Source organism: Melanerpes formicivorus, unplaced genomic scaffold, assembly GCF_026170545.1.
Source record: "Melanerpes formicivorus ecotype bairdi unplaced genomic scaffold, bMelFor1.0.p_v2 SCAF_74, whole genome shotgun sequence".
NCBI classification, from domain to species: Eukaryota; Metazoa; Chordata; class Aves; order Piciformes; family Picidae; genus Melanerpes; species Melanerpes formicivorus.
In genome coordinates, this window is record NW_027142426.1 from 2172943 (window position 1) to 2195099 (window position 22157).

The 22157-nt window shown below is 47.9% G+C and overlaps 1 protein-coding gene across 1 annotated transcript; it reads left to right on the plus strand.

Moving 5' to 3' along the window:
- On the plus strand, positions 1 to 22109 carry COPG1 (COPI coat complex subunit gamma 1). The gene is made up of 24 exons (XM_068163772.1): positions 1 to 129; positions 3134 to 3186; positions 3932 to 4012; positions 4110 to 4181; positions 5027 to 5106; positions 7004 to 7079; positions 7235 to 7327; positions 7638 to 7724; positions 7872 to 8029; positions 8620 to 8753; positions 10219 to 10286; positions 11050 to 11238; positions 11707 to 11802; positions 13199 to 13442; positions 13818 to 13893; positions 14215 to 14318; positions 14427 to 14552; positions 14974 to 15042; positions 15405 to 15547; positions 17267 to 17438; positions 18400 to 18497; positions 19977 to 20115; positions 21060 to 21158; positions 21703 to 22109. The coding sequence occupies exons 1-24, from the start codon at positions 93 to 95 to the stop codon at positions 21831 to 21833; spliced, it is 2625 nt and encodes an 874-aa protein (XP_068019873.1). The 5' UTR covers positions 1 to 92; the 3' UTR covers positions 21834 to 22109.
- Positions 22110 to 22157: the final 48 nt, after the last annotated feature.

The window sequence follows — 22157 nt, forward strand, 5'->3', positions numbered from 1 at the left end:
TGGAGGTACCGGCTCCGGGACTGGCAGCGGGGCTGGCATCGGGAGTGCCACGGGGCGGGAAAGGCCTTACCGAAGGGCCACTTGGCAGCACCATGCTGAAGAAGTTCGATAAGAAGGATGAGGAGTCCGGTGAGAGGAGGCGGGAGGAGCTGGGCTATGGGGGGCGGTCCCTCCTGTGGGTAACAGGGAAGTTGTGAGAAGAGACCCCTCTTGTGGGTAAAGGGGAGCTGTGAGGGGAGACCCCTACTATGGGTAAGGGGGAAGCTGTAAGGGGAGTCCCCTCCTGTGGGTAATGGGGCAGCTGTGAGGGGAGACCCCTCCTGTGGGCAGGGGGGAGCTGGGGGACTCGGCTCGGTACCACGTTTGCAGCAGCAGGGGCTGGCTGGTGTGCACAGGAGCGCTGAGGACGTCCTAGAGCAGTCTGCTGCTGTTCTCGGAACCAGAGGCTAAACCACTTGCACTGGCACAGCACACTGAGATTGCCTGCTGCGGTGCCAGATGTGGAGTCTGAGACTAAATACTGAGCACAGTAGCCTTACTTACAGCTGCCCTGCTCTCAGGCCAGGTGCTAGTGTAAGGTAGAGTCCAATTGCTGGTTTCTGTCACTTTTTCTGACAAGCGTCGTCTGTCCTTCCAACAAGATCACTGTCGCTTTCAGTGGATCTGAAAGGCTGAGAACACTGAAGAAACATAAATTGAGTGCTTGATCTTTAAATCTTTTGGCCCAAATAGTAAGGGAGAGGCTGCTGTTTTGTGTGATATGTAATTCAGGTGGAATAGGGGTAGCTGTTTACTTTCATGGTTGTACCTTGTAGTATCTTTTTCACTTTCCTATGAAGCTCTCTATGCAGCTTGTGCTGGTTTAAGCTGGATGTTAGGAAGAAATCTTCACAGAAAGAGTGATTGAGCATTGGAATGCCCAGGGAGGTGGTGGAGTCACCATCACTATAAGTGTTAGAAGTAAGACTGGATGAGGCACTTAGTGCCATGGTTTAGTTGATTAGATGGTGTTGGGTGATAGGTTGGGCTTGATGATCTCGAAGGTCTTTTCCAACCTGGTTAATTCTGTTAACAAATCAGTGCCTCCTGAAGTGAATTGATTCAATGTAAATCTTAGTGACTGTTCTGTGCAGCTGTGCTCACCCTTTATTCCAATGTGCATTAAATGCTTTGCCCTTGTTTCTCTTGTGTGAAGCTTTCAGTGACATCTTGATAAGTAGAGAGTTTAATGAGGCAGTTGCTGGAGGGGAATTACACTTGGCTTTCATTTTTGGGGCTATTCTCCATTTACACCTGTCACACACTTCAAGGTATTGGCGTTACCTGTGGCCAAAGCTGGCAGGAGATGCACTTCCTTGTATTGCAGTGCTGACTTTTGTTGACTTTTGCTCATACCAAGAGCACACAGATCTCTCCTTTCATCTTTCTTCCACTGCTTCTTGTCTGCTTTCCAATATGTTTACTTCGCTGTTGCATTTACTTCTCATCCTATTACTTCTGCCCTTAGTGAAGATTCCTAGTATTTTCTGCTCCTGCCTTTCTCCTGTGGATGTGTACATGTCCAAAACGTATAGCCTCAGTGTCTGTCATTCCTGGTGTCACTCCCAGTGTAAAGTGGGAGTGTGTAATCCCTGAATTTACTCTTTGCATGTATAACAGACTAGTCTTTCTTGTTGAGATGAGTGTCTGCTTAATTGGCATCTGTCTTTGCTTTTCTTGAATGGTTTAGTAGCCTGGGATGAGCTGCTCCCACTGACTCTCAGAAGTGCACTTTGAGATGCTATTTGGGGCACACAGTTGTTCTGAGATCCTTGCTTGGTCAGTGATGGCATCTCTGCACATCAGTACAAATTGCTGTTAGTCATCCAATCCTAGGAGCATTCTGTACACACAGCCTCTGCCTTCCCTGCACCTTTCTCCTTCTCTGATGGAAGAACACTTTGACACAGGGTGCAATGGAGAACGAGGCCTCCTGTAGAACATGTTTCAAGATCCTTAGTGTTAGGAAGGATGAAGAGGCAACACTGGTCTGGGTGTTGTAGACATTGTTGATTTAGGTGTTGACGATGTGCAGGGCTGTGGAAAATATTTTGCTCCTGGGTGCACAGTGTTCACCTGCCTATACTAGAATTGGTTCATATTCATACTAAAGACATTGTTTCTGTTCTTTCCCCTTGTTTTCTTCTCTCCTCAACCACACATAAGTGTCTGTGTTTGTTCAGGCACCTGCCGTGTTTGCAAACTTCTCCCAAGCCAGAGGAGGGCAGCTTACGATCTGGGAAGGAGCCAGAGTGCAGATGTTTGCTTTCAGGTGTAAGGCTTACTCTTGCAAAGGCTCCTGGCACCAGTGGAGGATGCTCCAAGGCTAGGTCAAACCAGAACTGGCCCAGGAGCAGTGTTGTCCAGCAGATAAGGCTTGTTAAACACTGGAACAGAGCTGGGAATGGCTGCTTTTTGTCCCAGGGCCAGGCTAAACACCAGTACTAATTAAAACCTGCTTATCAATAACTTGCAGCTTTTGAAAAGCTGCAGCTCACAAATGCTTAAGAGACAAGCTGATGGAGACCATGCAGAATGATAGTGCTTTTCCCTCTGATTATTTCATCCTCAATTGGTGAGGGTTTTAATTATTTAATATAATCTATTCTGTTAAGTGGAACAATGAAAGTTAGGCTGTGTCCAGGCTCTCTGCTCTGCTGTCTTGTTCTCTTAATTAGCAATAGAGCCAAAAATACTAGTGGATTCTTGATGAGTTTATAAGGAAGGGAATAAAGTAGTCCTGACTCACAGTCTGGCAAACAGCACCTCTTTCTGTCTGAGCTTTTCTAGGACTGTCTTATTAATGCTGTAACTGTCAATGCACTCCCAGCCCAGAGGTTGGATATGGGTCTGTGGGGATAACAGTGGAGCAGCTGTGGCTCATGGGTAGTTACTTCTGGAGTGAAGAATGTCCTGTCTGCTATGCCTTCTCTAACTGCTATGAAGACATCCTATTAAGAGGGAGCCCAGGGTGTTTGGTGTTTGTGAAAAAGGTCACCTCAAAATGATCAATCTGGTTTTAATATGTGGGCATGATTGGAAAATTGCTTTCACACAGCACTGTCCCTGGACTTTTACTCTCTTTATTTTGCAGGTGGAGGTTCCAATCCATTCCAGCACCTGGAGAAAAGTGCAGTCTTGCAGGAGGTAAATCCTCAGGCTCTTCAGGCTCTCCTTTGCATACCCCTTTCTGGACAGAGTCTCTCCATCTGTAGAGAAGGTCACTGGAGAACTTCAACAAGGAAGTGGGAGTTTGTTACAGCCTTGCTAGCTCTGAAAGAAATGGGCAACAGTCTTGTCTTTATTTTATTGTTGGAGAGAAGAAGCAAAAAGTCGTAGTGAATTGAAGACTATGGACTATAAAAAGTAATAAAATTATCTGGGAAAAGCTCACCCTAAATTGGCTTTGAACACTCCAAATGTCTCATAGATGGCAAAGTTCATGACTAGGGTATGAGCAGTTAAGGAATAGTCTATGAATTTGCTCTGAAAGGATGCCTGTGTATTGAACAGCAGTTAAACTCCTTGTTCCCCAGACCCACTTGTTTCAGTGCTCTCTGTGTGCTTGCAATGCTGTGCCTCCCCTTAGCTTCACAGAGCATGAGTACTTCTGTCTCAAGACTAGTGTTTTAGCTAGCACACAGTTCAGGCTTGTGTGGGTGAAAGTGTGATGAGGATTTGGCCTTTAAACCTTAACTGTGCTTGTATTTGTGAGCCCAGACTGTAGGACCGGCTTTTCAAGAGTTCCATGTTTAACAGAAATTGAGAGGAAATATGTTCCAAAACCATTAAGACTCTTGCCACAGCATGTTCACACTGGTGACCAGCACCAGAGAGAACAGTGTTTGAAAGGGAGTGTTGGTGTCAGCATCCTTGTCTGCTTTGTTTCCAGGCACGAGTGTTCAATGAGACACCCATAAACCCACGAAAATGTGCTCACATCCTCACCAAGATCCTGTATCTCATAAACCAGGTAAGAGAGGAAAAATCTACACCTATACAGAGACACTTGCAGCTGGCCCAAATCTGGTTGTGGTAACTGCAATTTTTTCCTTCCAAACATCTTCCAGGGGGAGCACCTTGGTGTCATGGAAGCTACCGAATCCTTCTTTGCTATGACCAAACTGTTCCAGTCCAATGATGTAAGTCTGCTTGTAATTTTCCACTATACTTATTTACTGGGACAAGTTGTCAACAGTGTCTTTTTCAGCCTGGAGGTGTGTGATTTTACACAATCAGCTTTTCCATCCTTTCTGGAACCATATGATCTGAGTGGGAAGAGTAGGATAACAAAGTTTGGGAGGAGTGGCATGAAAGTTTAGAAAGCTAAATCGGCTTCCCAGCCCTTTCCAGACCTGGTAGCAGCTTAACTGAAGCATTCTCCGTTCTTGAGACACAGATTCCTCCCTCTGAATTGCTGTTTAACTCTTGTGGTTGTGTTAGACACAAATCAAGCATATAATCAGCTGAAATACCTTGTGCCCTGCATTTAAAGAGCCTGCTTCCTGCTGAGAGTCAAGGACTGTATGTCCTGGAGGCTGCCAGGAAATTTAATGCCTACCCACAGCAGTAGTACCCTCACTAGTTGTCCCCCAAACCACAAGGCATTAAAAATAATGAGACCCATGTACAAATCCCCAGACTCAGGAATGTAAGTTGTTTGCTTCTTGCTTTTGAAGCAACAGGGTGCCTTTAGCTAATGACTTTCTTTGTGGTCCTGTGAATGACAAGTGAAAGATGAAACTGCAGATCCAGCTAAATCTGCTATGTCTGCTGCTTTACTCTTGACATTGAGGGGGTTAGAAAAAGAGGTGTTTTGTTTATCACTGTGAGGTTTGTACATCTTTTATACTTAGGCACAGGGCCTCTCTGAAAGTATCAGGTTCTTGATCTTCACAATAAAATCATGGAAGCAGGGAAAACTGAGATCCCTTCCTATCTCTGAGATCCTCTCAGCTGATGTCTGGCTTCTCTCTTTCCTTGTCAGCCAACTCTTCGCAGGATGTGTTACCTGACTATCAAAGAGATGTCTTCTATTGCAGAAGATGTCATCATTGTTACTAGCAGGTCAGTTGTTTCTTTTTTCTCACTGTTAGATTCACATGTCCTCCAGTAATGCCTGTCCAACCTCTTGGAGATAATTGTAGCCTCTAAGCAGAATAAGGATAGGGAATGACTTTAGTGAAGAAGAATTTTTCCTTTAAAAGTGGCCTTTAAAATGCAGACATTGAACTCCTGGTGAGGTATGGGAAACGTGCTGTGTCCTCACCTCTTAAGCACATAGGTGTCTGGATTGTCTCTTTTGGTTACTTGATAGGACAGTGCTACTGCTTTTCCCATTTTGCAAAAGGCTGTTTATTAAACACCTGCTTTCCTGTCTGAATGCCTTGAAGCTTTATAAAGATTTCTGGCCTAAATCCCAAGGCTTTCAACAGGTGAACAAGGATTTACTGCTTCTGAAGCAGCGCAGGATGCGACTTCGGCAGGGAAAAGAATCCCTTCTGTGAGTCACTCCTGAATTGCTGATCATCTCAGTGAAAGGCCCATGTGGTATAGCCACACAGCAGCTGGAATGTGTGGGGTCTGCTGAGAGCTGAGGCCATGCAGCAGGCAGAAGCCAGTCCCAAGTGCTGTGATTAGATGAACTCTGTTTTCTCATAGATGGTCTCACACTGACTAGGACTCTGGGGAAAGGCAGGAGAGTTCAGTAAGGAAGGGAAATGCCTCAAGGGTATGTGTGTGCTGCACCCTCACTTCACAGTATCACAGTGTAACTAAGGTTGGAAGAGACCTTGAGGATCATCGAGTCCAACCTATCAACACAGACCCCATGACTAGACCATGGCACCAAGTGCCACGTCCAATCCCCTCTTGAATGCCTCCAGGGATGGTGACTCCACCACCTCCCTGGGCAGCCCATTCCAATGACGAATGACTCTGTGAAGAACTTCCTCCTCACCTCGAGTCTAAACCTCCCCTGGCGCAGCTTGAGACTGTGTCCCCTTGTTCTCGTGCTGGTTGCCTGGGAGAAGAGGCCAACCCCTTCCTGGCTACAATGACCTTTCAGGTACTTATAGAGGGCAATGAGGTCACCCCTGAGCCTCCTCTTCTCCAGGCTAAACAATCCCAGCTCCCTCAGCCTCTCCTCATAGGGCTTGTGCTGAAGGCCTCTCCCCAGCCTTGTTGCCCTTCTCTGGACAAGTTCAAGTGTCTCAATGTCCTTCTTAAACTGAGGGGCCCAGAACTGGACACAGTACTCAAGGTGTGGCCTAACCAATGCAGAGTACAGGGGCACAATGACTTCCCTGCTCCTGCTGGCCACACTATTCCTAATGCGGCCAGGATGCCATTGGCCTTCTTGGCCCCCTGGGCACACTGCTGGCTCATGTTTAGGTGGCTGTCGATCAGTACCCCCAGGTCCCTTTCTGTTTGGGAGCTCTCCAGCCACTCTGACCCCAGCCTGTAGCTCTGCATGGGGGTGCTGTGGCCAAAGTGCAGCACCTGGCACTTGTTGAATGACATCCCATTGGATTCTGCCCATCTGTCCAGTCGGTTGAGGTCCCGCTGCAGAGCCCTTCTACCCTCTAACTGACCAACATCTGCTCTTAACTTGGTGTCATCTGCAAACTTGCTGACGACTGACTCAATCCCCTCATCCATATCATCAATGAAGATGTTAAAGAGGATGGGGCCTAGCACTGATCCCTGGGGGATGCCAGTGGTGACTGGCCACCAGCTGGATGTGGTGATCAGGAGCTCAGACAGCCTGCTGCTGGGCTTAGAACCTGATCACTGATCTTGTTCTTCTGCCTTCCCGCCCTGGTGGGACTTGCCTGAGACCTGCAGTTGTCTACTTAGCATTCAGCTATGATGCTGGCTGCCTGCTGCTCTGTGTGCAGGGTGAATGCACCTGAAAGCTGTGGGCTCAGGAGTGCAGCATTGAATGCTTTCTGTTTTCAACCAGCTTGACCAAAGACATGACTGGGAAGGATGACAATTACCGAGGCCCTGCCGTGAGAGCGCTCTGTCAAATCACTGATGTAAGTGCTGCTTTTCCCTTGGGGCAGCCCTAGGTCTTTCACCTTGCCCTACTTCATTCCATCCCACCTTCGACTCTGCATTTCATGATTTACATCTCCTCTTTCACACTCCAAATGGCTTTTCTGATTCAGCTGTTGTTTCCTTCTCCCTGCAGAGTACCATGTTGCAGGCCATTGAGCGCTACATGAAGCAAGCGATTGTTGACAAAGTGCCAAGTGTATCCAGCTCTGCTCTGGTGTCCTCCCTGGTATGTACTCCCTGCAGGGCAGGCCTGAGGAACAGCCAAGCTGGAAAGCAGTCATCTGCAGTGGGACTGAGTATCTTGGGAGTTTCAGGGTTTCATCGTTGCTGTTCCTCTCGTTGTGAATTGAGGAACTGGCACTGATTTTGTGGAAGATCATCGACCTCTTGAGGCTGCAGCCATCAAGGCCAAGCCTCTGCACACTGGTCTCTTGCTCTTCACTTAAGTTGCTGCTTCCAGCACCCTCATAAGCTGTGATTCCCAAAGCTTTCTCCATTCCTCTCATGAGTTGTCTGTGTTTTTTTTTCCCCCCCAGCACTTGCTGAAGACCAGTTATGACGTGGTAAAACGCTGGGTGAATGAGGCTCAGGAGGCAGCTTCCAGTGACAACATCATGGTGCAGGTAGGAGACTCACTGCCAACATAGGGAACAGCAAGCAGCAGCTTGGAGTAGAGCAAACTGCTGCAGTTCAGCTGGGCACCTCTGGGGAACAGAGGGGCTAAAAGCAGAACACACCACAGGTTTGTAACATCCTCTTTCCCTGCACAGTACCATGCTCTGGGCTTGCTCTACCACGTGCGGAAGAACGACCGCCTGGCAGTCAACAAGATGCTCAGCAAGTTCACACGCCACGGCCTCAAGTCACCATTTGCCTACTGCATGATGATTCGAATAGCCAGCAAGCTGCTGGAGGAAGAGGCTGGCAGGTGAGGGGGCTCCTTTGCCCCACTGGAAGAATTTCCTCTTGCAGGCTCACTTGCCATCTCACAAGGGCAATTCTTTTTGTTGGGTAAAAGGCAGTGGAGAAGATGCTGAGTGCTGTCATGGTTGTTATGAGATGATTTCTGTGAGTCTTGTCTGTGTGCTTGCACATGGAGTACTTTCTTGTTTCTGTAAACTTTTTCTTTCAGAGCTTTTTTTTTATTGAGATACTCTACTTTGTTTTCTCTGTCTTCTGTAATTATGTGGCTAGCAGTGTGGCTTTCTGGTGGATAAGGCTCATTGGGTGTACAGTCAGCTCTCAGGGTGTGAGGGCAGAGGGGGAGATTCCCTTTAAGGCAGAGGGGGTCTTCTCAAAAGGCAGCTAGGCTTCCAGCCCAAGCATTCTGAAAGTACAGTATAATGACCACTCCAAAATCCAGGGACAGTGGATTCATGGGTTTTACCTTTTTACACGTTTTTTACCTGCATTTACTTTTTCATGGGCTGTGGGACTTGCCCATTTCTGCTGCCAAATTGTTCATTCCTCTTAGCACCTTTGTTTTAATTCATTCTTGTGGGTTTTTTTGTCCCTTAGCCGTGATAGCCCCCTGTTTGATTTCATCGAGAGCTGCCTGAGAAACAAGCACGAGATGGTGGTCTATGAAGCTGCATCTGCTATTGTTAACCTGCCCAACTGCACTGCTAAAGAGCTGGCTCCAGCTGTCTCAGGTGAATGTGGTGCTCAGGACAACGGCAAGGAGATTGTGGGACTGCAGGAAACAAGGAGCTTGTGTAGTCTGAGGCTTGTAATGAACAGAATAGGATAGGACAGGATAGGATAGACCAGACCAGGTTGGAAGAGACCTTCGAGATCATTGCGTCCAACCCATCATCCAACACCATCCAATTGACTAAACCATGCAACCAAGCACCCTATCAAGTCTCCTCCTAAACACCTCCAATGATGGTGCCTCCACCACTTCCCCGGGCATTCCAATGGGCAATCACTCTATCTGTGTAGAATTTCTTCCTAACCTCCAGCCTAAACCTCCCCTGGTACAGTTTGAGACTATGTCCTCTTGTTCTGGTGCTGGTTGCCTGGGAAAAGAGACCAGCCCCCACCTGTCTACAACCTCCCTTCAGGTAGTTGTAGAGAGCAAGAAGGTCTCCCCTGAGCCTTCTCTTCTCCAGGCTAAGCAACCCCAGCTCCCTCAGCCTCTCCTCATAGGGCTTGTGTTCCAAACCCCTCACCAACTTTGTTGCCCTTCTCTGGACACGTTCCAGCAAGTCAACCTCCTTCCTAAACTGAGGGGCCCAGAACTGGACACAGGACTCAAGGTGTGGCCTAACCAGTGCAGTGTACAGGGGCAGAATGACCTCCCTGTTCCTGCTGGCCACACTGTTCCTGATACAGGCCAGAATGCCATTGGCCCTCTTGGCTGCCTGGGCACACTGCAGGCTCATGTTCAGCCTACCATCGACCAGTACCCCCAGGTCCCTGTCTGCCTGGCTGCTCTCCAGCCACTCTGACCCCAGCCTGTAGCATTACCATACCCTTTGCTGCTTTATGCTGCTAGTCTGAGGTGTGTGTGGGTAGCTTTGTTCCTGTAAAGGTATTTGCCTGGTGTGTCAAAGAGTGAGTTACCAAAAGGATTCGATTTGATTTTTTCTGTGAAATAGGGCTGACTTCTAACTGATAGATCTCCCTGCTTTAGACTGAGTGTAATTGTGCAAGAAGCCCAGGTGTTGAGGTCTTGCTTTCCCAGCTCAGCCCAGTTCAGTAGTTCTCTTGAGTAGAGACGGTGAGTAGAGAGGCTATTTGTCACCTCTCTGCACAGGGAGGGTGCCCATAATGGACGAGCCCTGGGAAAGAAACAGGGTTTGTGTGGAAATGGAGAGCAGTCCACACTGATTTAGTAGAAAAGATGACAAGGTGATGAAATTTGCTTTCAAGAGGAGCAGAGGATAGCAGCACTGTGGAAAAAGAGGGAGATGGGTAAGAGAGAGTAGTCAGCAGGAATGTGTGGCAAAAGGGAGGGAGGAAGCTGGTAAATTCACAGCTGCTTCTTAAGCAGGCTTCTAGTTATCTTGTGCTTGCAGCTGCTTCTTCATTGAAGCTCTTGCTTTAGGTATGAAACACTTCTCAGTACTAGATGCCTAAATGTCTGCCTTTATTGGTTTTCCCTCCTTGCAGTTTTGCAGCTGTTCTGCAGCTCCCCAAAAGCAGCACTGAGATACGCAGCTGTCCGTACCCTCAACAAGGTAGGAGCCGGCCTCTGGGGAGCTGTAATAGATTCTCATGTGCAGGGAGGTGCAAGCTTCAGAAGAGAAAAGGGGCCAGATTATCTGATGATGTTGTGTGAATAACCTTTACCCAGGGTTACACCCTTGCATTTCATTGCTTTCTGAGTGGAACAAAACCTCAAAGAACACTTTACAGAAGGAAGGAAAAAGAAGTCATTTTCACAGCTCTCTATATGAATGTGATTGGTCTTAAGTGTTACTGCTCTGCCTTCCCAAGTTTCTCCTGGTGAAGGAATTCCTTGTAAAACAGGGATCAGAACTGCTGCTGCTTGCCTGCTCTGTGGCAGTCTTTGCTTCAGCTTTTCACTTGACCTTGTAGGATATTAAAACAAATAAAAAAGAAAATAGGAAAAGATAAAATGGCAGTGTCTGGTAACTGCTGTGCTGCCACCCACACAGCTGTTCTGCAGAGCTGGGCTCCATGAATTTCAGTTGGGACTTCATAGCTTTTTATTATTATTAATAATATAGAGAGTAGAATGACAAAGTTAAAATTAGTGAAAGATTGTTTATTACTACTGCTTCTCTTCCATCAAGAGATGAAGTTCTATGGGAAGATAGTGCTCCACCCTCAGATTAGAGTGAGTTGTCTGAAGTGACCCTCGTGTATAGTCTGTAGCCTTTGCTTTTGCAGGAAGGAGTGAGATCCTTGGTGGATTTTTCTATGAGCTAGGTCTTTTGCATCTAATGAGCGATTCCCACTCTTTCTTGTCTTTTGCAGGTGGCCATGAAGCACCCATCTGCTGTGACTGCCTGCAACCTGGACCTGGAGAACCTTGTGACGGATTCCAACCGTAGCATAGCCACCCTGGCCATCACCACGCTGCTGAAAACTGGCAGTGAAAGCAGCATTGACCGGCTCATGAAGCAGATCTCCTCTTTCATGTCAGAAATCTCAGATGAGTTCAAAGTAAGGAAGTGGGAGGAGGAAGGACCTACAAGCTCCTGAAGAAACCCCTTGGTCTTGGTCTATGTTTCTGTGTGCTCTCTGGAACCTGCATGCAGCTGCTTCTAGGAGCTGAGTTGCGGAGTATTTGTGGTGGGGAGAAAGGATCTGAGGCTATTGACCTAAGCCATGTCTCAGTCACACAGCAGCCAGCTCCAAAGTCACATGCTGACTTCTGGGGAGATGCCCTTTGAGAATTAAATCTCTTTTTCTTTACAGTGGGTGTGGGCTTTTGCTAGGGGCTAGCTGGTATATAAAGATTGATCTCTTCTAATTCCTAGGATTGTACCTCCTGGAACTGCATTTGTTGGATAAGTAAAGGCAAACCCAGAATTTCCAGGCTGGGGACCAGCACGGAATTGACATAGTTCAACTATGTTTTCCTGCTTTGTGAGGCAGAATCCATTTTTACTTGCCCCTCTTTTCCTCTAGGTTGTAGTGGTGCAGGCCATCAATGCACTGTGTCAGAAGTACCCTCGCAAACACACCGTCCTCATGAACTTTCTCTTCACGATGCTTCGGGAAGAGGTAAGTGTGCAAGACAACTGCTTTGTGCTCCTTGTTTGTATGCATGAACTGCAGGGCTGCACAGTGGACTCCCTGTGGGAGTCTAGCTTTTACTGATAATGCTGTGCAAGAAGAGCCTCTCTCTAAAAGGCTTGCAGTCTAACTGGCAGAAATGACCAGCTGTGCACAATAATTATATGAGTGCTGCCAGGGATATTTTTAATGTGGTTTTCATTCTTTGATTTTTCTGGGGGGTTTATTAGCTCTCAAAGCAAATGCAGGCAACAGCAAAACTGTTGGCAGTCCATGTATGTTTTGCATTTGAACCAGCTTTCTTTTATACTTTGACAGCAAATTCCAAGAAGTTTTGTCTTGTACACAAAGATTTGATAACAACCTATTTATTGATGACAGGGGCCCACTTTTGTTCTGCTCTCTGTGCCATGGCAGTGAAGGGATCATGAGTACCTACAACCATTCTCTGCATTCAGTCAGACATAAATTGCATAAAGACAGTTTTACAGAGGTTTGCTGAGGGCATTTCTAAAAGAGCTAACATGCCTGCAACACAGCTGGCACCCTTGCTTGCTCTGACATCACTTTCTGCCAATTACAGCCTCACTGGGAACAAACCAGAGCATCTCGTTTTGCTCCTGTGAAAAATGGACCTTTCTCCTCGCCCAGATTTTCTGTGGGTGGATGGTATCATTTTGAATGTGGTTTTGTAGTTCAAACCATTCTGTTTTAAAGCTTTCTTTTTTTTTTCAATCCAAAATAGCTCCAGAAAGGTCTCCTAAGTGCCCAGCACTCTGCATGTAATTGGCAGAGGATAGTGTGCAGTTTAATCCCCTGGTGTGTACCCAGGACTCCAGTAAATAACATCTGAAGATAACAGAGCATTAACAGTGTGGCAGGTTATGGGGTGTGCCTGGGGTGGTATTGATTGCCTGTCTTCCCTCACTAATGGGGTTATTTGCTGGGTCCTGCTGTGGCAGATGTGATCCTAAATATATTTCTCTTGTGATTCATCCTCGGATGTCTGGTGCTAAAGGGGAGAGGGTTGGTTTTTTTCCTCCTCCCATATGGCTGTTTTTATGCACCAATTCCAGCAGCAGAGGATTTAGAAGGAGATGTAAAACCTTCAGGAGGATGGTTTCTTTTAGTCTTTTTAAGACATTTTTTTCTTCACTGCAGCCATTCTGAAGGGAGATGCCAGGAGAACTTGAATATTAGCTGGCCCTCTGGGTGTAAAGAGGGTCAAGAGTGTGGGCAGCAGCCTTACTGCCCTTCTCCTTTCAAACCCAAATTAAAAGTGTGTGAGTGACCTTGTCAAAGGAAATTCTTTCCTGCCTGGCTATTGCAGAGTCTCTAAAATGCTTTGAGATTTCCAGCTGAGCACTTCCCTTGTTCTCCTTAGGGTGGCTTTGAATACAAGCGAGCCATTGTGGACTGCATCATCAGCATCATTGAGGAGAACTCGGAGAGCAAAGAGACAGGCCTGTCTCACCTCTGCGAGTTCATCGAGGACTGCGAGTTCACTGTGCTGGCCACACGTATCCTCCACCTCCTGGGGCAGGAAGGACCCAAAACCAACAACCCCTCCAAGTACATTCGCTTCATCTACAACAGGGTTGTCCTGGAGCATGAGGAAGTCCGGGCAGGTAAGAGACAGACCTGGAAAGTTGTCTGCCTTATGACAGATCTTCAAGGAAAGGCAGTGTATGAACAGGTCTGATTTTGAGGACTGTGATTTGCTCTAGTCCTGAGCAGATCTTTTTGCACAGCAAAAATCCTGCAGTAGCACTGATGGAAGAGGTGGCCTGCAGCTGAGAGATAGGGAGGGAGAAGCAGTGACTGAAACTGGACAGAGAAGGTTTGCAGGCATTTGGCTGTAATATCTTTGCCTCTTTGTAGTCAGAATAATGCTTTGTACTAGTGCTAGCATCTCTGACAGCATCTCATCACGGCCAGGAAATGGAGGAAACTTCATCTCACTTCTTTGTTTTTTAATTGTGTTTTTGTGACTTGTGCCACAGGTGCTGTAAGTGCCCTGGCTAAGTTTGGAGCCCAGAATGAGGAGATGTTACCCAGTATCTTGGTGTTACTGAAGAGGTGAGTTGTACCTCAGTGTTTCTCAACATCTGAGATAGAAAACCCTCTTTGCTTGAGAGCTTGTTAGCATCCCCATGCCTGTCTGGTCTCTTCTAGCTGTAGATCTGAAGATGTAGTGGATACTTGGGGTCCTGTGGTGGGATCAACACAAGTTGGACAGAAGACAAATGTGGCAGATGATTGTTTTTCTAATACCATTACTAGTAGACTGCTGGTTGTCTCCTATGGCGTGTTCTTCCTGGACCTGTAAGGTGGCTTAGTCACCTGGATTCATCATGTGGACTCTGCTGCCTTGAACTGAACAAAGTTTTCTGCTTTCAGGTGTGTGATGGATGATGACAATGAAGTAAGAGATAGAGCCACCTTCTACCTGAATGTCCTGGAGCAGAAGCAGAAAGCCCTCAATGCTGGCTACATCCTAAATGGTAACGCAGGAAGTGCTCAAAACAAGTCACCATCTCTTTCCTGGTTTAACAAGTGATAAAGAGGTGATATTATCTGTGGTTTCAGTGACTTGTCCCTTCTGTCTCTAGGTTTGACAGTGTCCATACCTGGATTGGAGAGGGCTCTGCACCAGTACACTCTGGAACCCTCTGAGAAACCCTTTGACTTGAAATCTGTTCCTTTGGCAACAGCTCCTGTCGTGGAGCAAAGAGCAGGTGAGGAGCAGTCCCCTGACTGCTGGCCCAAACAGTGAGTAATTCCCTTGCAGCTCCAGCCCTCAGACAGCAGGCTGCACTGGGCTTGTTGGGAATTGCTGAGCACCATCCTATTTGAATTTTGTGGGATTACATCTTCTGTGAAGATTAAAGCCAGCAAATCTGGTTGTTCCCACACTAATGTTTTGGTTTAGTCCAACTGCTGGTAATAGCTGATAATCCTCACTGGAGCTGCAGCAGTTCCAAAGGTGTTTAGGAAGCTAAATATAGTTGTATAGTCCGCAGCAAGATGAGAAATGAGCTCACTTCCTTTCCTTAGTCAAAATCCCCTCCAGACATTGATCTGTTTTCTGATGTAGTTAGTTCTTGTTCTTCACCATCAAGTCCTCTGGTGTTTGTATTTTCTGTTTCTCTTTTGCAGACAATGGCCCTGTTGCTGTAGTCAAACAGCCAGAAAAGGTGGCAGCAACACGGCAAGAAATATTCCAGGGTAAACTGATGCAAGGCCTCTTCTGTGCTTGTGTGTGAGAACTGTATGGGCAGGTCTTCCTGAGCCTGCCTTAGCCCCTCTGCCCTTTTCCCATCTCCTTTCAGAGTGACATGAGTTCCCAACTTGAAGTCAAGCTCTTCACTTCTGGGGGTGGGGGTGCCTGCAGTCCTGTTCTTTCTATCTTGCAGTGGATGTGGGTAAAGGATGACTCTGCCTTTAAAAGTCCATAGTGAATGTTTATGGGTGTTTGATGGGTAGCTCCTTGCTGCAGCAGCTTCTGCCAGCCTCAACAAGAACCCTGAAACTGCCAGCACCTTCCTGTGGGTTGGGGAAGGCAATGGTTTCCATGTTCTCTGTTTCAGAGCAACTGGGGGCAATCCCAGAGTTTCGTGGACTGGGCCCACTCTTCAAGTCTTCCCCAGAGCCTGTGGCCCTGACAGAGCTGGAGACTGAGTATGTGGTTCGTTGCACCAAGCACACATTCGTCAACCACATGGTGTTCCAGGTGGGTAGCTGTGGCATGTGGTGCTGAAAAAGGATTGGAAAATAAGCTCCTGACTGCTTAAAAGCTCCACTGTGAAGAAAAAGCACATGACTACAATAAGGAGTCCTTAATTTCTCACCCAGGGTAGCAGAGCCCTAGAAAAAATTAATTAGGGAGCTTGTGTGCTTGTCTGAACAGTGCTTATACACACAGCCAAAGGAAATCAGAGGCACTAGGTGGGGCTGTTCTTGCTGAGCAGTTGGCAAGGGGAGCTATGTGGTTTGGCCATGAAAGAGTGAGCCTTACTGTATCTGAAAGGCTGAAAAGGATACTCAAGAAAGGGACATGGCGGGGGGGGGGGGGGGGGGAGTTCTTCATCCCCTGCATTTTGTTTTAGCCCATGTGCTAAACATGCTTTGTTTTAGTACAGGTGCTTTTTTCTCTCTGTCTTGGCCTTGGCTGTACCACCTGGCTGCCACATATGAGATATTAGGGATGTTGTGCCAGCCTTTTTGCCTGGACTCTGGGGAGTTCAAGGCACAGCAAGTCCTGTGTGGTTTGTCCTTGGCCAACTCCTTCCTCAAAAGCTTAGAACTGCTTACACTGCCCTTGCAGGGCTTGATCTTTGCTTCTGTTGTCCATCCACCATGAATTTAAGTGACTTGGTCACTGCAGCTGGAACAAGTCTGACCAGCAAGTTTAGACTTGCTGAAACTTGCCCAAACTATCCTTAGTTTCAGCTGTGCAGAGGATACTCTGTTCCATCTGGTGTGGGGCACTGTGTCCCTGTAGAATCAAGTGAGAAGACACAGGCAACACAGTTCTCACATTTCAATACAGCAAAGAGTTAACCTGAGGATAACCACCCAGGGAGAAAGGGTAAAGTACACTTAGAGAGAAAACTTCTATACTACCTGGTGATCTGAAGTAGGCAGAAGCTCACTCATCCCCACTCAGATATCTAATTTCTGCTCCAAACTGGGTTGCAGAGGACAGGCACTGGGTAGCTGTGGGCTGTTTTGTTCTGGTTCATTTTAAGTGTTGTTTCCTTATTTAAACAAAAAGCAAGCAAACAACACAACAGAAAAAAGCTTGCTGGAGCACTGGAGGCCCCTGCAGGGTTTTAGTTTTTCTTCTAAAACATTTAAATGTGTTGTTTTAAGTCACAGTTGCTCTGTGGCTAAACTGGAACTCATGACCCCTGTGGCTGGCCAGCTGACAGCAAGATTGAGACAGTTGGGGCTGTTCAGTCTGGAGAAGAGAAGACTCCGAGGAGGCCTTATTGTGGCCTTCCAGTACCTGAAGGGGGCCTACAAGAAAGCTGGGGAGGGACATTTTGGGGTGTCAGGTAATGATGGGACTAGGGGGAATGGAGCAAAAATAGAAATGGGTGGATACAGATTGGATGGTAAGAAGTTCTTCACTATGAGGGTGGTGAGACACTGGCACAGGTTGCCCAGGGAGGTAGTAGAAGCCTCATCCCTGGAGGTTTTTAAGGCCAGGCTGGATGTGGCTGTGAGCAACCTGATCTAGTGTGAGGTGTCCCTGCCCATGGCAAGGGGGTTGGAACTAGATGATCCTTGAGGTCCCTTCCAACCCTAACAATTCTATGATTCTAAGGTGCACAGAGACAGGGATTCACAAGCTGTTACCATGCCCCTGTTCTTGCTGAAGTGAGTCTGCTGCTAGATCTACAGTGAGCAGCTTCAAGCTGTTGCTGCTTTCCCCTTCCCTGTTTAGTTTGACTGCACAAATACCCTGAACGATCAGATCCTGGAGAATGTCACAGTGCAGATGGAGCCAACAGAGGGATATGAGGTCATTGGCTACGTACCTGCCAAAACCCTGGTGTACAACCAGCCAGGCACATGCTACACACTAGTGGTACTATCTGAAGAGGATCCAGCAGCAGGTAAACAATTTGCCCTCTGTGTTTTCCTGGTGTCCCCCAAATTGAGCATACCATATCGCTCGCCCCCTTACATTCTACCTTGCATCCTAGCCAGGTATTTATAGCCTGTGTGTGGGTGCAGCCTGGAGTGATGATGAACATGACTTTGCTGTTTGGGGGCTGTCAGGCCTTCCCTTCTCCTTCCTTTGTGCTGTAGCATTGTGGAGTCAGGCTCTGAGACCTGGCAGATGACCTCTGCTGGGTTATCTCCTTGGCATGTTCCTTAGCCTGTCCTTTGTGTTGGTATGTGTGGAGGCTGGCCCTTGGGAAGTGCTGTGAGTGCCAGATGCTCCCAGTAGCAAAGGGTTGTTTCAGACAGACTGCTAGGCTTTCAAGGCTCTGTTTGAACTGAACCTTGCCTTACTTGTCACTGTCCAGAACAGGAACCAGGCCTTGCCGGTGCTTTGGTCATCCTGGTTTGTGCTCTAGGACTGCTCACCTCTGTGTGTTGCTGCTGTTCACCCATTGGTGGCCATCTTCTGGTGGTTGAGTCACTGCTTCCTCTCCCAGCCAAGTGCTATTAATCAGCTGCAGCGCAAGGTGGTTTCATTTCAGAGGTGCACAAAATGATCCCTTGATAAGGAACTTGCCTCTTCACAAGGCACTGGTGGGACATGTTAGTTAGTGTTTCCCACATACAGTTTGAGGTTCATCAGTAACAGCTGTGAGGATCTGAGGATTGTGGTCCTGAACAACCCTTATGAGCCTGTCTTTATCACTGTTTGCTAGCTGTAATATTACAAAGAAATAACTTGTCCTTTAGAGACAGAAACTGTCAGAGAGCCCTCTCTAGGTCAGTGGCTAAGCCTGTGCTGCTGACAGCAATGGGGAGAACCCAGCCACCCTGAATCTCCCAGCCCCTTTCTGCTGCAGGGGAGCACAGATCTAGTGGTAATGTGAGCTTTGCCTTCCCCACCTCCAGTTGCCTGTACCTTCAGCTGCATGATGAAGTTCACTGTCAAGGACTGTGATCCAAACACGGGTGAGACAGACGACGAAGGTTACGAGGATGAGTATGTGGTAAGGAGCTGGGGGTGTACCTAGTCATGAAAACTGCTGTTATTTTGAGGGGGGTTGTAAGCTGTACTTGGATCCCTGCACACAGTGATGTGACTGGTGATGCTGCTGAGGGCAGCTTTGTGTGAACAGTAGATTCTTGCTGTCTCTGAAGTTTGTCCCAGGAGGCAGATGTGGGTCTGCAGAGCTTGTTTTGTCCTGTTTGGAGTATCCTTCTGTTGCTCTCCAGGCAGATACCTGACTCTGCAGGATACCAGTGCTTTGGGATGTTGTGGTATATCCTCCAGGTTTGCCTAGCTATGTCCTATGTGATCCAGCAATTGCACAGTCAGGGTAGTGGAGATAGTGCCCTGGGACCATGTCTTGTGTTCTCCATGAGTAGCTGCCTAGTGTCTTGTCTGATGTCCTGGTCTTGCCCTGGGGAAGATGGGGATTTCCTACTCCAGCACTAAGATTGCACTGGTGCTGCAGAAGCACATCTACCCCTTCCAGGCTTTGCTATTTCTAGGCAGGCTCTTTTACCACAAAGGAAAAAGGTGAATTTGTGCTTGGTTAGAAACTGAGACTGGCTCACAGAGGGTGGTGCTTACCCTCCAGAGGGGAAGGGATGTTGTGACACAGCCTCTGATTGCCCTGTTAGCTCCAGAGGCTATTTCCTACGTGTTGCCTGTCACTGCTTCAAAACTGATTAGGGGCACTGCTGTGCACTGAGTCACTGGGAACAGAGAGTCCTCCCAGGAGGAATGGAGAGGGTTTTTCTCAATGGAGTGTGCAAGGTTAACCCCTCTCACTGCTTCCCACCAGTCACCAGGGCATGAGTGATATTTAAACAAACTCTTCCATGTGTTTCAGCTAGAATCAAGGGGAGATTTCTTTCCTGCAGTGACTGCTGAAATGAATGTGGGCTGCTGTCCAGCCAATTCTGGCATGGGCTGCCCTTCAATGCATGCTCTGGAGGGACAACCCAGTTCTGCCTGGCACAGACGTAGTCAGGGCAGCAGCTCAGCTAACCCAGCACACAGCATTAGATGATAGCAAGCATCTGACAGTGTCCCACTGTACTTTGCCAGCCTACAAAACAATAAACCAGAAAGGCAAAATACAGGCTTATGTGTGTTCTAAGGAAGTAAATACTGCATCTGTGTGAGCACAAGCAGCTATTTCTTAGCTTTTGTTTTTTCTCTGTTTGGATGTTTGTTCAGTGCTTTGATCTCTGTCAGGCCAAGGCCTGTCCACAAAACAACAACCTGCTTTGAAAACACCAGAGATGGCTTGAGCAGTGACTTTCCCAGACTTAGCAGTTGCTCAGCCAAGCAATGTTTGCTGAAGCAAATCAAAAGGGGCAGAGCTTGCTCTGATCTATCTGTGAGTGGAAGGGGAGGCTTTCTTCTACATTCACCTCAGGGAATACATTTTGAGTTCACTCTGGAGAAAGCAGGGTTAAGAACAACCATGTTTCACTTTAACCTCTTCTACTGCCAGCTTGAAGACCTGGAGGTAACAGTGGCTGATCATATCCAGCGTGTTCTGAAGCCAAACTTTGGAGCAGCCTGGGATGAAGTGGGTGATGAGTATGAAAAGGAAGAGACCTTTACTTTATCTGCCATTAAAACCCTTGACGGTGAGTGGGTGTCTGAGCCCAGCAGAGCTATTAACATGCCCTCCAGCAGGCACAGTCCAGAGGCACAGTCTGGCTTCAGCTCTCTCACAGAAAAGCTAATGGGGCAAAACCCTTCCCAAGCTATTCCACTGCAGCTGTTAAATGCAGAGCTATTATGTGATAACAAGTTAGTTCAAGTTTCAATAAAACAAGTGAGAATTTGGGCCCTGTGGAGACCAGGCTGGATTGTGGGAGGCAAGAGAACGTCTTGCTTTGCTCTTTCACACTCTGCCCTCCCAAGCCTAAAGACCACAGCTCAGCTATGAGCTCCCACTTCCCTTCTTGAGACCAGTAAGAAAAGATGCAAAGAGCAAAAGACTTGAGGTTGGTGGGCCAGGCTCATGGTGTAAGGCCTCCTCTCTTTCAGCATGTATTAAAGAGCCCTTTTACTTTTCCTGAGAATCCTGTGAAAAAAAAACAGTCATTTTGATGGCTCAGAAGGGTGTCCATGTCCTACAGCTATCTCTCTGCTTCCTTGCACAGCCCCTTGGGATTTGAAATACCTTTTCAGATTCATTCTGAAGACCTGTGCCTCTGGCAAGATGTCTCCTTCCTTCTGTATCTGTCCCCAGAGAAGCCAGCAGGCTGCTGGGGCTGCGCAGTAAGCATGCAGCCAGCTGTGCTCTCCCACTCCACTCTGACTCATTTGTCATCTTTCTGTTGCACCCTTGCTACACCAGATAAAAGAACTGCTGTCTGGTGGCAGACAGGGTTTGTGCGTTGCCTTTGCCTCCCTGACAGCCTCCAAAACCACAATACTGACTGACGCAACGTGTCCCTCAGGACAAGGAACAGGAACCCTAAAACAAAGGGAGAGCTTGAGTCACCCTCACCTGCCCTCTGTGTGTCCTTGTTATGATACTTGTGACATGGAGCCTCTTTTATTTCTTTTTTGATCTTAATAGAGGCCGTTAGCAACATTGTGAAGTTCCTGGGGATGCAGCCCTGTGAGCGATCGGATAAAGTGCCAGATAACAAGAACTCCCACACACTGTACCTGGCAGGTGAGGTCTCTGCTTGAGGAGCAGCTCTCTGGGCGTTTCTGATGCAGCCCATTGCTCTACAAGTAGGACATAGGGTCTTACACCTGCTGTGATTTCTGTCTCTGCAAGTGAAGAGTTGCTGATGCTGGGATCAGGGTGGGTGTTGTGGCAGGGGGATGCTAGGACCGGCCCCAGGCTCAGTTGGGTGGAATTTGCTGTCTTCATGACCTGTGACATCCTGGTTTGGAGCGAGCCTTGGGGCCAAAGTAAAGCACTCTTACCAGCAAAACGGATACGTAGTGGAGCTCTTGGATGAGTGGAGCCACTGAAGGAGTGTCTGAATCTCTTCACAACTGGAGTTCATTTTACACTTCTTTGAGTTTTACAGTAACATGAGTCCCAGGTACATTATAGCATGTGAGAAATGTGCTGCACAAGGGTCTCTCCTGGCACGGTGCTGGGGGTTTCCCAGGCTGCATGTGAGAACCCCATCCTTACCAAGCATTGTGTGCATTTTTAGGCTTTCAGGGCAGCACTAATTCCTTCCTCCTGCTCTCCCTCCCAGGTGTGTTTCGGGGTGGCCATGACATCCTGGTAAGGTCTCGTCTGGTCCTGACGGACACAGTGACAATGCAGGTCACTGCCCGCAGCGGGGAGGAGCTCCCGGTGGATGTGATCATGGCCTCCGTCGGATAAATCGCCTGCTCTGGGACTGTCCCAGGGCCGAGCCCCCGCGGCCAACGCTTCTTCTGTGGCAGCGGAATAGGAATCCCATTCAGGACCGTGGCTTTTGTGCTCTCCTCAGAGCGGCTGTACCCGGGGCTCTGTCTGTAAAATAATGATATCTTAACGCCTGATTTCCCCAAGCGCTTCGTCCTGCGCTGGAGCGTTCCGTGGCGGCGTGCGCAGGGGCGGCCGCGCCAGCCGTGCCCTGTCCTTTCTCTCTCGTTCCAATAAAACCATCTGGTGACTCCGCCTTGCCTGTCTCTCGTGAAGCCACCTCCGTTCCGCGACGCGGGG